We start from the raw sequence: 16,344 nt of genomic DNA, 5'->3' as shown, positions 1-16,344 counted from the left end.
AATCATTTCTCTTGTGCGTATTTGCACGGGCTAACTTCAACCTAAAAAAAGAAATATCAAAAAGTAATGAGATATGATATGTTACTACCTATGACATAATTATTGACTTTTGTTTTTTTATTAAACAAAAAATAACAAAACCATATAATGGATTGGGTTCTGATTTTGTGTTTTTTTTTTTTTTTTTTTAAATAAAATTAAAATCAATAATTGTGTCTTTAAATGAAAAAATATCTGCCCCGTTTGGCAACCCCCTTCTTTTCTCATTTTCTTTTCTTATTTTCAATTTTTCTAAAAAACATCAACTTCAAAACATTCTATCTTTTTTTACTTTTTATATCACATCAATAATTTTTTAATATTATTTAAATAAAAAAAATACTATAATATAAATTTTTTTACTTTTTACTATAATTTTTTTTTTACTTTATATCCTATCAATTATTTTTTATTACTAATAATAATAATAAAAAAAAGATATGGAAGGAAGGATTGGCAAAGGGGCCATCATTTCTCAATGGACAGAAATTACGGACCACAAAGGCAAGGCAGACGGAGTGAAAGAGATTTGTTGAAATTTAATGAAATGCAGGTTATCATAATGGAAAGTACTGTTGATGGGGAGGCAGTGGCATGTGGATGAGCCAAAGCCAGCAACATTGAACAGATAGTGAAAGGGACAGGATGGGCTTACCCTAAAACATCCCACTTGTGCCCTCCACCTGCTAACTATGTTTTTTTTTTTTTTTTTTTTTTTTTTTTTTTTTTTTATGTCTTTTCCACATCGGATGGGGGTCGGGGGATCACCATATCCCCTCTTTATCTTTATCTTTTGTGCTAAGCTTCAAATACTTTTTTCTTTTTCTTTTTTTTTTTTTCTTTTTTTTTTTTAAAGTTTATAATTTTAAAATATATGATTTAAAAACGCGGTGTTAAACCAAATTCTTAATTTGTTAAGATTAATAATGTGCTTTTTTGTGTTATGAAAGAAGTCTGCATCACGACTTGTCACCAAAAAATCCGAACTTGTCATTTTAAAAAAATAAATAATAATAATAATAATAATAAACTATGAGCATTTTGGTATTTCAACCTCTTTTTTTAAAATTTAACAAAAAAATCTTAACGGATAAGTGACATTATAAATTTTTGAAATATGGCAATCCAATATTAATACTTTTTAAAATTTAAAAATATAATTTCAAAAATAATAAAAGATTAAAGATTAAGGAAAGTGTTTCTTTTATTTATTCAAATATGTTGGCAACTTCTCGTTGACATGGGGCTATTTGACTAGTGAACTATGTGCTTCCCATGGTTATATGTGCCCACAAAAACAAAAAGAAAATGAAGAAGCTCTTTATCTTATCCATCATTTCATCTGTTGGCATTTTTGCATATCAAGCAAACTAAACTGATACTGGACGACGTGGCCCAAGCAAAATGATATTGGATGACGTGGCCCAAAAAGCGATATTGGATCAAATAATACAATATGATAGATGCTTTGTTGCCAAGTTGTTTTACTTATTCATTTGTTTCCACTTTCCATAAGTATCTTTCTTTCTTTTTTTTTTTTTTTTTTTTTTTTTTAAAGTTTTTCCATAGGCTAAAAAGAATATTAAACCCAAGACTACTATGATTTTAATTATAAAAGGATAAACATTCTTATTATTAATTTTATTTTATTTTTTACCATACTTGTGCTAATGTCGGGATAAACTGAACACTTGAACTGTTTCACACGAAAACACTAGATTAATAAAAATAAAATAAAAAAATTAAACTTCAACAAATAATTTTTTCTATATATAAAAAAAAATTTATTAAAATAGTTTACAAGTTCAAAACTAGTATGTATTATTAAAGTTTTTTTGACACTATTTATTATTAAAGTTAATATTCTAAACATCGTTTTTTAGAAACAAAATTGATTGTGAGAAGTTTTATTCTTTCTCTTTATCTTATTTATGGATATAGAAAAAAAATAAGAGAAAATTACATTCATCTCCCTCTAATTACCATCATGTATATATATTAATATTCTTCCATCTCTCAACATTCTCCCAAGTCCCATCCATCTCCATTTTAAATTTACTAATGATTATGAGTCATACAAATTTAATGAAAAATTTGAAAAAAAAAAATGGACCAAGATAGATGAAAGAATGCGAGGAGATGGAGGAATAAATTTTGCAATATTCTCTTCCAGGTCGAAAATGGCAAAAATACTTAAAAGGAAAAGAAGAAAAAAAATTCGTTTGGGTGTTGAATTTTTTGAAATCAGAATTCAATTTTAATTTACTGTGCGAATTTCGAGGTTTGACTTTGTGAGATAAAATTTAAAATAATTTTAAAAAGTTGAATAAAATATAATTTATTTTTAAAAAAAGTAAAGAAGAATTAAGATTTAAGTTTGTTCCCAAACGAACCAAAAAGGAAACAATTCAATAAATGGTAAATTAAGAGGATTTTATATATATATTTTTTGAGTCGTTGAGGGGACATTGCAATTTCGGTAATATATTGATGGAATATTGTAAAAATTAAAATATTAAAGAAAAAACACATTATAAATAGAATCAGTCAGAGAAATAAATATAGTTTCCTAAAAAATAACCACATTTATTAGAGAGAATCAAAGGCTCAGATCTCAAAAAAACAACGCCAATTAAAAGGGGACATGGATGCATCGTGTGGGCCAGACCAGACCCCTTTATCCTCCATCAGAAAATAAAGGCGAAGATTCCCCATATCTCACAGGATTCCCTTCTGCACGAATTCCCAGAGGAGACCTAATCCAACGGGTGGAAAACCCGATCGCAGAAACAAAAACATGCGCCCAAACACATCTTAGGGAATCTCATCTAGGTCGCCACACTCCTTCATTCTTACCCGTCTATGAATACTCAAGCCGACCCCTTCGTTTACTCTCTTCCTTTGTCTCTTTCAGTCTCTCTCTCTCTCTCTTTCTCTCCCCTAAAAAAAATCTCTGCTCTGCTTTGTGTCTCCCTCTTATTCCTTCTCCTTTAACATCCTCCTCCTCGTCCGGGAGGAGCCTTTGGAGGAAGTCAGGTCAGCTCTCTCTCTCTCTCTCTCTCTCTCTCTCTCTTTGTGTGTTAGATCTGCAAGGGACTGTTTCAAACTTTGGCCTAGAGAAGAATTTGATTTTTTTTTTTTTCCTGGTTTTTAGAGAAGCGAAAAACCGTAACTTAGCTGAGCCCAGGAAGGTAGATATCTTAGTTAAGCCGGAAAATTTTTTGGAACCAAAAGAGAATGAGAAAAAACTTCAACTTTAATGAACTGGGATGAGAAAATTTTCTGTTTTTTTGGCGGGTATGAATTTTGGGTCTGAAAAGAAGTAATTTTTTTGGTGTGATCAGGCGTGGTAGGCACAGATCTTGGAAGTTGTTGGTGGAGAGGAAGGCCATGGGAGGCTGCAAGGAGGAGATGAGGATGGAGGGTTACTCGGTGGTATGTCCTAAGCCACGTCGTTTGGATATGGGCCTCTTTGATCCCTCCTTTCACGATCACAACTTCAGACCCTCCTCCTTCAGATGGCCCATCAAGTAATTTTCTCCACTCAATTCCTTATCCCTTAATTTTTTTTATAAGATTGTTAATATGTTATGAAATTGGGGTTTTTTCTTTCTTGGTTTTTTCTTTCTGAGATTTTTTTTGGTTGTTGCTGCATCAACAGTCATCAAATGGAGACCGGAGATTCAGAAGCAGGGACAGAGCTTTTGGATATCATTCTCACTAAGGTTCGTCTCTCTGTTTTGCTGTTTTGCTGTTTTGCTGTTTTGCGGGTGTGTGTGTGTGTGTGTGCAGTTATGCTGTTAGTATTTCCTTTCCTTTTTGTGTTCGTTTTGTGGGTTATTTACTTATTTTAGATGTTATTTTTTTTTCTTCTTTTTGTAAATTCAAGATTAGCTTAGAACGTGTAGAGAATAATATTTTCTTGTTCACCCCCTTCAATTTCATCATTTTTCTTAGAAACCGAGGCTGTGAATTTATTTTTTTTCCCGACCCAAACCAAAATTGGTGATAAATGGATTGTTCAGATTTATTATCTTAATACACTTTTTTTTTTTTTTTTTTTTTTTTTTTTTTTTTAATGGATTGTCCGGATTGGCTTGGATATGTGTTAGATATTGAGCCAGAGATTTGCTGCGTTTTTTGTGAGCTCAAGCATAGGAATCTTCCTTTACGAAAAAGTTGATGTTTGAGAATACAGCTGTGTTGTGCACGTGAAGGTTGTCATGTACCTTTCAAGTAAAATTAACTGATCAAGGTGTTTTTTTCCTTCAATTCTTTTACAACAGGGAAATTATGCTGAGAAATCCTGTAACCAAGAAGCTTCTTCGCCACCATTTTTCTGTGGATCTCCACCGAGCAGGGCTTCGAACCCGGTAATCCAAGATGAGCAGTTTGGCAATGAGAATGTCACCCCTTTTTCTCCGGTGGCACCACCCTCGCCCTCCGCCCGTAAAGGCAGAGGATGTGTACGTGTGAAATTCGGCCACAAACCCGCCACAGTTCGCGTCGAAGGCTTCGATTGCCTCAGCACAGATAGGCGAAATTGTAGCATCTCTGCTGTGGCTTAACCAAAGAGTTGGAAAGAGCAGAGGAGATTTTGGGTGAGGGCAGCTTAATGTTTTAGTGAAGCATGTGTAATGGAATGTTTTCTTGTTCTTATTGATTTTGTGTTATAATTCTCAAGGAATTATAATGTATAATGTAAATTATGGTGATGGGAGAGATGTTTAATTTTGAAGAATAAATTAGAGAAAGAGAAAGTCTTTCTCTTGTTTAGGATTTTTTTTTTTTTTTTTTTTTTTGGGGTCATAAAAAAGAGTTGGAGACCTTTTGGGAAGTTTCTTTTGGCGTCTGTAATTTGTCTGTGTTTTTTTGTTACTCTTAATCCTCTTTGTAAATTGTAAGATGGAGGAATGAGGATGGAAGACTTCGGAGTTCCGTTTGTTTTTTCTTCCTGCTTGCGTTTGCTGCCCATTGTTAATTCTCTACAGTAGAAGCACGTGGTATGAAAAATTCAGTCGTAAAGCTATAAATAAATAAATACAATTCAGCCGCTTTTGAGATGGTCTTATTAGCTACCACCTCGAATGGTATTAATTTATTGTGGATTGTTTGGTGGAAAGAGTTGCCATTAGCCAAAATAGTATTGATAGGTACCCACATGGCGGATGTGGCATGGTTTAATCCTTCTTTAGATTAGCGTTTGTTGAAACAAATAATAATAATAATAAAAAAAACAATTAAATCAGTGGTTATTATAAGGAGTTGTAATTTATGTTCGCATGTCGGGTACGATATAAGATTAAGATTAAGATTATATAGGTTAACCATAATCCGACTCATTTAATTAAACGTGTCAAACTCTTTAATCTTAAATCTTAATTCTCTAATTTTGTATTACGTTCGTGTCGAGTTCGCATTTCATGTAAAAAATTATCCGCCATTATGTTGCGTGTCGGATTTGGGTAGTATTGAAGCATGAATATAAAGCTATATATGTCAATCCTAATCTAATTCATTTAATTAAACGAGTCAGACTCCTTAATCTTAACCCTTTAATTTCGTGTTGAATTTGTGTCGGATTCGCAAGTTGTGTTGAAACATAGGTATAAGGCTATATAAGTCAATCCTAACCTCACTCGATCATTTAATTAAACGGGTCAGATTCTTCGACGCTAACGCTTTAATTTCATGTTGAGTTTGTGTCGGATTCGCATGTCGTATAAAATATTACATATTCACATTTACTGTCGATTAGGAGAATAAATTGCTCCAAAATATCAATCCTAAGACACTTATACATATTCGCATTTCTTGTTGATCCGGAGAATAAAAATTGCTCAAAATATCAATCCTCGGAACATTTGAGGCTGAGGGATTGGGATCGACATCTCTTCATTTGAGAGGCGGCTTTTTGTTTTTGTTTTGTTGTGGTTATGGATTTGTATGGAGGGTGGGAAGGTCTGAATGGGTGAAGGTCCAAAGGCTGACAAAGTGACTCAGTCGTGTTTCGACAATTTTGCAAGTTGTAATAAATAAATCAAATAAATATTGAAGCTAAGGTTTCGGTTAGTGGTTGTAAAAGGTGGGAACGTGGATGTGCGCCAGTTGCTTTCCGTTAGGCGCGCTGACAGATAGTAGCGCCTGCAGCGGTCCGAGCTTTCGCTTTAGGCGTGCGTCACAAAAGCATCCCGCATCGGAGCATCTCTCCGCTTTCTCCTTTTCGTTTCTTTCTCCTTGGAACTAACCATTCTCCTTGGAACACCGGACATTTATTTATTTTATCTATTAATATATTTATACCATAATTAATATATTATTATTATTATTAGTCTAAGATATAACAGGAAATAGGAGAGGGAGCTAAGATAACAACAACAAACGTATCAAAAAGGGGTGGCAACTAAATAATAAGTCTCGAAACAACTTATTTAATACAGGTAAATAAAAAAAAAAAATCAAATAAATGACACCACCCATAATTTTTTTGAACATGGGAATGAATATATTTTTCGCTACATAAAAAGACTCAAGTTTGTCACACGACAAATATTTAGAGATTATTTATAAAGAACTTCTCATAAAAAAAAGATACTACCCAAAATCAGGTAGACACATTCTCTCTTTTTTTTTTTCTTCTCAAAACTCTCTTACCGTTTAGTTTTCTTCGAGAAATTATTTATAGACTTAAGTATCGGTGACTCTTTGATTCTTAAGAGAAGGGCTGTTTTACAATGACTTTATTTATTTATTTATTTTTTGATCTCTTCTGCATAAGTTTGGTTGTATGGTCTAATTTTGAATAGCTAACAAATAATTTACAGGAAAACCTAATAAAAACAAAAATTCTTTTTGAATTATAATGTTGTGATTGCACTTGGCTGGTGCTTGGCATACTGGATCATGGCTCCATGATCTAGTGGTAGAATTGGATAAGTTTTGCCATTACAAAGCACTATATATGATATTCATGTAAGTCTTGTCAAAAATGGATGAAGAGAAGAATTAATAAGAAAAGCGCGTGGCGCTACTAATTCTCTATGTATTTTTGACTTCCACCTTGCGCCACTGTCTGTTGGGAAGTGCCTCAACAGGAAGAATGTGACATCTTTTTATTTATTTTTTGAACTTCCACCTTGATCACTACATTTATGTTTTGATTTACTTCGTTATTGAAGGGATCAAATGGAGATTGGTGATGTTAGATTACATTATGTGTACGCAAGAACTTTGTCTCACATGGGTTATTGGTATATATATCTGCATTACTAGCTTATATAGGCACCTCATGTACAATATTATGTGTGATTCAATATACAACCTTATTCTCAACATGGTATACAAGCACAGATTTTGAATCACCTTTACCTCTCTTTCTGGCATCTTCCCAAAAATTTTTTGGCCCTGCCTTTGCTTCCATCAAATCTCCTCACTCTGTCGTCTCTAGTTCTTCCTCTTCCAATCCTCGTCTCGAGCTGGTGACTACACCACTTGAAACCTTGGGAGACGCCTATGTCAGAGCCGCCGAGACCAGCTTCATCGGAGACATCACTCTCTCCCACGCATCGCTACTGTTATTCAATCACTTCGGCTGCCACTCCAATCCATAGATTCGTCGCTAAGCTGTCCATAAACATCTGGAACATCACCATCAGAGCTCTGACGAGCCGCCACGCACCGGTCGACGTTTCTGTGTCTCTGCTTCACGTGCCGCAAGCCTGCAGCTCGTCTACCACACGTGCCTACCGTGTCTCCCCCACGCTGGGCTACGTCAGCCCTAGTCTCCTATCCAATCTCTTGCCACGTCAGCCCTAGTACCACATCAGCATTCTGTCAGAGTTGACTTCAATTGTTGACTGTTGACTTTGAACATTGCAAGAGTTTACCAAGTGTTTCCGATTTATTTTTTCGTTCTGATTTGATATTTCTAGTCTATTTTTGTATTTGACATCTCTAGATGGCACAAAACGAGATTCTTACTTTGTTCATGATGTATCAGATGGCACCAACTACATTGCTTGGTCCCAATCTATGCGTAGTTTTCTCAAAGGCCGCAAGCTCTCAGTTTATGTGACTTGGGATATCCCTAAGCCAAATTAAAGTTACTGTTGAAACTGATGACGCTTTTCGCACTCATCTCATTGATTGTGATAGCAAACATGATCAGATGCTTACCTGGTTTCATAACCCTACCATTCCTTCTATTGCGACACTATTTGGCAGTTTTGATAACACTCAGGGTGCTTGGGATATGCTTACTTCTCACTACTCTTCTGTTGATGGTTCTTGAGAGTACCAGCTTATTATTGATCTCTATCGTTTGAAGTAAGAACCAGAATAGACTATCAATGATTTTTTTGCTTGCATGCAATTCTTATGGGGATCAGCTGGCTCTTTCTAATCCTGCTTGGAAGAATCATACCAATGCTCAAATATATGCTGGACATAGGGATCAACATCGTCTTTATCAGTTTCTGATGACTCTGCATGATGATTTTGAGCCTCTTCGAGTGCAACTTTTGCATCGCACTCCTCTTCCCACTTTGGACAAGGTTGTCTGTGATCTTGTTCGAGAGGAGACTAGATTGCATACTCTGTGCTCTCAGCACACTCAGCCTACTCATCCAGTATTAGCTACTCACTTCTCTACCCGAGCGCTCTGACAAGTCAGGTCGTGGACATCCTTCCAAGAATCACGAAAACAATTATTGTCACTATTGTCGATGTTGTGGGCATACTATTGACAAATGTTGGCGCAATGCCGAATCTAATGCATCTGCTACAACTGTTACCAATATTGAGAGTGCTCCTTCTTCGGCCGCTACATCTAGTGAGTCTTCAGGATCTGCTTTCATTGCTTACATGCCTTAGTTGCTTTACATGAACCTCACTCCTATCGGGAGGCTTCCACTAACCCTCTTTGGCAAGACACGATGAAAGAGGAACTTGATGCTTTACACAAGAATCATACATGGGATCTGGTTGACTTGCCTCCAGGGAAGTTTGTTGTTGGATGTAAGTGGGTCTAAAAAATTAAGACTTGTTCTGATGGTGCTGTTGATAGATACAAGGCTAGACTTGTGGTCAAAGGTTTTACTCAGGAGTGTGGTGTGGATTATGAGGAGACATTTGCTCATATAGCTCGCCTATCTTCTGTGCGTGCTTTATTAGTCGTTGCAGCCACTTGACATTGGTCACTTTCTCAAATGGATGTAAAAAATGCCTTCCTTAATGGTGATCTAAGTGAGGAAGTCTATATGCAGCCACTTCCTAGACTCTCTTCTCCTCCAAATAAGGTCTGTCGTCTCCATCAAGCTCTATATGGCCTTAAGTAAGTTCATCGGGCTTGGTTTGCTAAATTTAATGCCACTATCTCTAGTCTTGGCTACTCCACTAGCTCCTATGATTCCACCTTATTTCTTCATCACACGGATCGAGGCATCATTCTTTTTTAGTTATATGTTGATGACATTATTATCATTGGAGAGGATTCCACTGGTATTCTGGAGCTTAAATAGTTTCTTAGTCAGCATTTTGAGATGAAGGATCTTGACGCTCTCAACTATTTTCTTGGTCTTTAGATTTCCTCTTCTTCTAATGGTTACTATTTGACATAGCCCAAGTATATCTCTGATCTTCTTTCGTGGACCAATCTTACAAATCGTAAGATCGTCGACACGCCGACTGAGCTCAATGTTTGTCTAACCGGTTTTTTTTTAAAAAATTTTTTTTTATACAAAACGTAAAACGAGTCATCGCAGTTGCACGAATTCGTGTTGCTCAGCCAACATATGGCACATGCCCTATAACATGCACCTGATGTACAGAGTTATATCTACAGCGGAATAAATCATGATACCATCAAACATAGCGGAAATGCATAACTATAAATAAACCTGTTATTTATACAAAAGTGACTACATATAACTATTACAAAAGAATTACTTATACAAAATAATAAGTGACACATACGTCACAAGCCATATACAAAAGTACTCAAAATAAGGACACCATAGTCCAACCCACTACGACTGTCGCTACGGGCTTTAATCGTAGTAACCCAAATAAAACGCTACCGGATCATCATCCAGCTCAAGAGTACCTGCAATCATAGAATTATCATCTACACAGTTGTGGTGGTATCCACATTCGCATAGGTGAAAGAATGAGTCCACCGTCTTAGTATAAAACATACTAAGACCTCAGTGATATCAAACTAACTAAATTTTCACAAAGAACCAACCTTTCTTTTATTTTTAGTCATACGAGCACTATATCAGCCACAATTTACCAATAGCTAATACAGTAAACATTGACTATTCAGAAAACATTTAAGACATACTATATAGCTGTGAACATATGTAGAAGTTCCAGTTATCCCTTATTGGAACTACATATAGATCATTCTATAATAATATCTTTCAACGGTGGCTCAGACATATGTGCACACGATCACTCCATCACAGATATCACGCTAACACATAGGTCTTAAGTAAGAAAAAATGGCATCTTACTCTTCCATACTAGGATATCATCCTTCAACAAAACACTCGCAACACCATCTCTAATCGTATTTCAGCTTCATGCCTTGAACGTTAGTAGATCATGTGAGCACTAAAGTTAAACTCAATTATGCTAACACGTCTTTTCTGAAGAATAATAACAGTCAACCTTCTTACTCATAGACATGCCATTACTCGCACCTGGGCAGTCATGAATCCATATACATTCAAGTTCAATGTTTCTTAACACATGCGACTATCCGATAGAAATATACATAAGCGCTTTTCATTTAAGACACTTATGCATACCAACACGTCTAGTAAAAGCTACTCATAACATAAAAACGTCACTCATGAAACAATGCTATACATGATATGCATGAACTGAGTTTACTGGGGCTTGGGCCCCCCACGATGTTAATAACTGTTGTTTAATTGTGTTTACTGCTACTTTACTGCGTTCTGTTACTGCTGTATTGTTGTTGTATGTATGCTTTATACTACATGCTCTATGCTTACATGCTCTATGCTTTGTGCTTGACCAGTATATGTTTCACTACTGTATCATGCTATAAAATCATGCTGTTACTAAATTAGGTTCTCTTAAAACTAAACAAATCCGATATTTCATCAAATACTTTGAAAACATTCAAATCATAGTTCCTTCATAAAACATAAACAGTTTTAACATGACATGTTCTCAAACAATTTTGCATAATTTAAATCCCAACCGCAACACACACTCAAACACTTTAAATCAATTCAACACTATTCACTCATGCATCAATTCTTAAACATCATTGATATAATTTGAACATCATCGAAACTAATCAAATTATCTCAAAATATATAATTCATCATATGGTCGGTTCGGATTCATAAACAGTATATAAATTTTTATCAATCTAATACATATAAAAATATATATTATCTCAATGAGTAGAATACTCAGATTGCTTGTACTCCCAATATCTAAACGACTCTAAGCTCAACCGTAAAGTGTCGTTAAAAATACAATACATTGCATTAATTAGCATTATAACTAATAATCATACTAGGTAGCATTTTGAATCGCTCAAAAAGCCACTTTGCTAATTTACCCATTAAACTCTAAAACTTCTAAATATTTATCCAAAATCTCTAATCACTTTAATAAACTCAATATTGCTAACCCACAAGCATTACTTAGGGTTAATCACAATAAAATAGCATTTTAACAAAATACCCAGAAACAAAAGTCTATGAAAAACTTACCAAAAATTCACCGAGCAATGACCAAATGCTTGGGAAGCTCCTAGCAATTCCAAACCAGACAAAATCTAGAGAAAATGCCAAGTTAAACTCATTCCTATAAGATTTATCAAAAATCTCTAAAAATTCGAGTTTAGCGATTTACCTCAAATCGTTTGGTCAATGCGTAGATCGAGTTTCGAGGATTATGTTATCGAAGTTGGATCTAAGATTGGACCGTTGGATCTTCGTAGATCATAATTTTTCTATGAAAATCTCTAAAAGAAAAATGACAGAGAAGCCTCTATTCAAAAAGAAAATGAAGAGGCGTTGCCTCTTTTTTTTACACACTGACCTCTTATTGAAGAGGCCATTCGGCCACTTAATTAAAATGGCCACCTGGCCATATGTGTGAAGGGCATTAGCCCTTTACTAAATTGAAAGTGGGGCGCAGGGTCTGCGCCCCACGTTCTATTTATAGGGCATTAGCCCTTTACTAAATTGAAAGTGGGGCGCAGGGTCTGCGCCCCACGTTCTATATATATATATATCTTAATTATTTTAATTTTATTTAATTTTCTTTTTCTTTTACATTCTTTTTCTTTTAATTTCTTTTCTTTAAATCTTTATTTTATTTCTCTTGACCATAAAATATTCTCTGTGTGTCCTATTGTATTTTCCAGTCGTTAAATTAATTTTAGTCTTTTATTCCATTAAATTTATTCTAAAAATGACAAATAATATTCGAGACATCACAGCGAGCCTCTTTGTGATTTCACTCTATATCGGCATTTTGTTGGCAGCCTTATTTATCTAATTGTTACTAGGCCTAATATTTCATATGTTGTCCATCAGGTGAGTCAGTTCATGGCTGCTCCCCACTCCACTCACCTTTTTACAGTCCTTCTCATCCTTCGCTATCTTAAGGGGACATTATTTTATGGGCTCCACTTCTTCTCTCAGACCCCTCTCAGATGCATGCTTATATTGATGCAGATTGGGTCAGTGATCCTACAGATTATCTCTCCACCATTGGTTATTGTTTCCTACTTAGCACTTCTCTTATTTCTTGGCAAAGTAAGAAATAGTATGTTGTTGCTCGATTTAGCACTGAGGCAAAATATCGTGCGTTAGCTGACACTACCTTGGAGCTCTTTTGGTTGCAATGTCTTCAAAGAGATATGGGTGTCCATCTCCCATCAGTTACTCCTGACTAATGTGACAACAAAAGTGCTATTCAGATTGCCCATAATGGTGTTTTTTTACGAACGAACCAAACATATTGAGATTGATTGTCACTTTGTTCGTCATCATCTCCTTTAGAGCTGTCTACAGCTTCATTTTGTTACATCTTATGATCAACATGTGGATCTCTTCACTATGACGACCCATTTTTTTTCTTCATAAAATGAGTCATCACAGTGGCATGACTACATGTCGCTCAACCAACATATGGTACACATTTCATAACATGTACCTGATAATCTGAGTTACATCTACGCAGCGAAAAACACATAATAAAATTATCAACATAACGGAAGGTACATCTATAAGCAACACTTAATCACAACAAAAGAGCCATTAATATGTCTATCTGTTTAAGGCTTCTACATAGTTATTAAATACATATCAAAAGACTGGTTCATAAATACAAGTGTCACAAGCGACACGAGCCATTAACAAAACTACCAAAAGGTTGACGTCCAAGCCCACGCAGGTATGACTCCAGCGATGTGCCTCAATCGCAGTGCCCTAAATATAGAGCTACGGGGTCATCCTCTACATCCGCTAAACCTGCAGCCAAAGCATTAGTATCTGTACAGTAGTGGGGTTAACCACAATTGTACAGGTGAAAGTATGAGTTCACCACCTCAATAATAAATTACTGAGGCCTCAACAGTATAGTACTCATTGGAGTAAACAAAGCACCCAAACATACGTACACATATACAAGGTTCAACAACATCACTCTCAAATCATTATGTCCACACACCAACACATCATTGCATACAAGTCATTCCTGTAGATTGTCTTTAATTCTAACTCTGAAATTACCAACACTGTAACTAGAAGCAACTACTCTAGACTCATGTATAGAATATTAGAATGACAATATACACTGCCCGTGAAGCTACATACCGGCAGGGCAAACAACACGCAAGTGCTAGAAGCCACATACCCTAGACTTGCCTTGTATACTAAGTATTCATATACTATCATTACCACAAAATGTTCAAGTTCCAACAATCCACCACTCAATCTCATTATTTCCATTCATCTACTTTTCGACGTATACTACATTCATAATATAATTTCATGTTACTCAATCTCCAACAATTCCTAACATATCAATTTCAATTATGTCACATTAACTTATCATCATAATTCTCAATATATATATATATATATATATATATCCAATATTATGTTATCCATTCACATGTAATTTCATGCATATCTCTTCAATATTACACTACCACAATTCTATTCACAACACTAATCTCATGCAATTCTTCAACCTCAATTCATCAACATATTTTATTTTCACAATATAACTCATAATCACATATACCAAATCATCCAACATTATGTTATCTTTTCACATGCAATTTCATGCATATCTCTACAATATTACACTACCACAATTCTATTCACAACACTAATCTTATGCAATTCTTCAACCTCAATTCATCAACATATTTTATTTTCACAATATAACTCATAATCACATATACTAAATCATCATCATAGAGTTAACATCAAATTCAACCAAGCATAGCAATTAATGTATCTAAATTCCTAAGGTCCCTCAGTGAGTAAAATACTCCCCTGCCCGCGCGGATATCAGGCTTAACTAAGCTTCCTAATCAACTCCTCGCAATGTGCCACTGTAAAAACAATACTTTGCAAAATTTAATACTCTAAATAATTTAACATCCTAATTAACACCTGAATCGCTCAAGGCTAAACTGTTGGAAAACCCATAACATTTTAAGGATCCCAATTACACTCCTATAAACATTACTCACTAATTTTACCTACAACACCACTAACCCAAAACACTTATTTTCACTTACATTTTCTCAATATCATTAATCCTAAAATTATATTCACTAATCTTTTTACAAAATCCATATCTAATTTGGAATTAATCATTACGATAACTAAAAATTAATTCATAAATTAGTAATCTAGGTTTTAAACACTAAAAACCCCCCAAATTAATTTAACCGCACCAATCGGGGTTTCCAATCTTAAACCCATAATTTATTTTACTAACTCATAACATAATATTGTTATTTAAACACTAATAACACTAACCTATGAGGTTTCCCTAGGGTTAGGCACAAGAAATCACAATTAAAATACATAAACCAAAAGTTAGGGTTTAGGAAACTTACCAAAATTCACCAAAATGAAATCCAACACTTGGTGAACATTTAAGGAGCTCCAAACCGTGCAAATCCTAAAGATAAACGAAAATTAAACTCTAACATTTCAAGATTTAACCCAAAATCTCTAATGACAAGAGTTTATGAAAATACTTCAAACCAAATGGTAGAAATGTAGACCCGAGTGCTAGGATCACGTTTTCGAAGACGGATTTGAGTTTGGACGGATGGATCTTTGTGGATCACGGGTTTTGCATCAAAAATTCATAAAAATGTGAGAGAGGGAGGAGAAATTTCCGAAAATGCTGAGAAGAAGGGCGTTCGGCCTTCTTTAAAATAGACCCCGTCTGGATGGGCATCACAAGCCGTTCGAACACGTGTGAAATGAGGTGTCAGCCTCACGCATGACAGACATCGTCTGGACGGGAATTGTCTCCCGTCTGGACGCGCATCCACTTGCGGACGTGCGCCCATGAAGGGCCGTTCGAACGCCCACAATATAGCGTCCAGACGCGCCATGTATATTTATATATTTTTGCATTATTTTCTCATTTATTCTATTTCCAATTCCTTTTCTCATATTTTCCTCTTAAATAACTTATTTATTTGGACTATAAAACATTCTTTGCGCGTCCTACTGTTTTTTCTAGTTGTCAAATTAATCTTAGTCATTTATCCATTAAATTTTATTCTTAAAATTGTAAATAATATTTGGGACATCACATTCACAAAGTCTCATCCTTTAGGGCGGTTCCGCAATCTTGTGTCCAACCTCAAGATGGTCTCTATTAAATTATATTATGTGTACGTATGTACCTAGTTCCACGTGGTTTATTGGTGTGTATATTTGTATTACTGGTCAATATATATAGGCCTCTCACGTACAGTATTATGTGTGATTCAATATACAACCTTATTCTTAACAGGTGGTGGATCATGGAGTTGTCGTTGGCTTCAAAATTTTGATTTAGTTGTTTTGTTTGTGTAACTATGTTGCCCTTTAAGAGCTAATTATTTTTTTGAGACTATTTATTTGTAGTCCTTAGTGTGTTGTTTACTTGTTTAACTACTTAAGATTTGTAACTTATTGGTTGTAAGTGACTAAGTAGATTGATGGTTGTTTAAATTTATATTAATGTTTCAATTGTTATTAGTATTATTACTTTGAAACAAATGGTACT

The 16,344-nt window shown here is 34.9% G+C and overlaps 1 protein-coding gene and 1 long non-coding RNA gene across 2 annotated transcripts; one reads left to right on the top strand and one right to left on the bottom strand.

The window, feature by feature from the left end:
• The first annotated feature begins 2,913 nt into the window (after nucleotides 1-2,913).
• Nucleotides 2,914-4,977, top strand: LOC133867051 (uncharacterized). Its single transcript, XM_062303725.1, has 4 exons — nucleotides 2,914-3,075; nucleotides 3,384-3,569; nucleotides 3,701-3,764; nucleotides 4,326-4,977. The coding sequence occupies exons 2-4, from the start codon at nucleotides 3,430-3,432 to the stop codon at nucleotides 4,605-4,607; spliced, it is 486 nt and encodes a 161-aa protein (XP_062159709.1). The 5' UTR covers nucleotides 2,914-3,075; nucleotides 3,384-3,429; the 3' UTR covers nucleotides 4,608-4,977.
• Nucleotides 4,978-9,926: 4,949 nt separating this feature from the next.
• LOC133865685 (uncharacterized) lies at nucleotides 9,927-12,128 on the bottom strand. The gene is made up of 3 exons (XR_009899790.1): nucleotides 11,938-12,128; nucleotides 11,796-11,860; nucleotides 9,927-10,162 (listed from the first exon to the last, which is right to left on the bottom strand). It is a non-coding gene; the product is annotated as an uncharacterized LOC133865685 (long non-coding RNA).
• Between the last annotated feature and the right edge of the window lie 4,216 nt (nucleotides 12,129-16,344).

This window comes from Alnus glutinosa, chromosome 4 (genome assembly GCF_958979055.1).
Source record: "Alnus glutinosa chromosome 4, dhAlnGlut1.1, whole genome shotgun sequence".
NCBI lineage: Eukaryota > Viridiplantae > Streptophyta > Magnoliopsida > Fagales > Betulaceae > Alnus > Alnus glutinosa.
The sequence above is the reverse complement of the archived record's forward strand: the minus strand, read 5'-3'. Positions and strand labels throughout refer to the sequence as shown.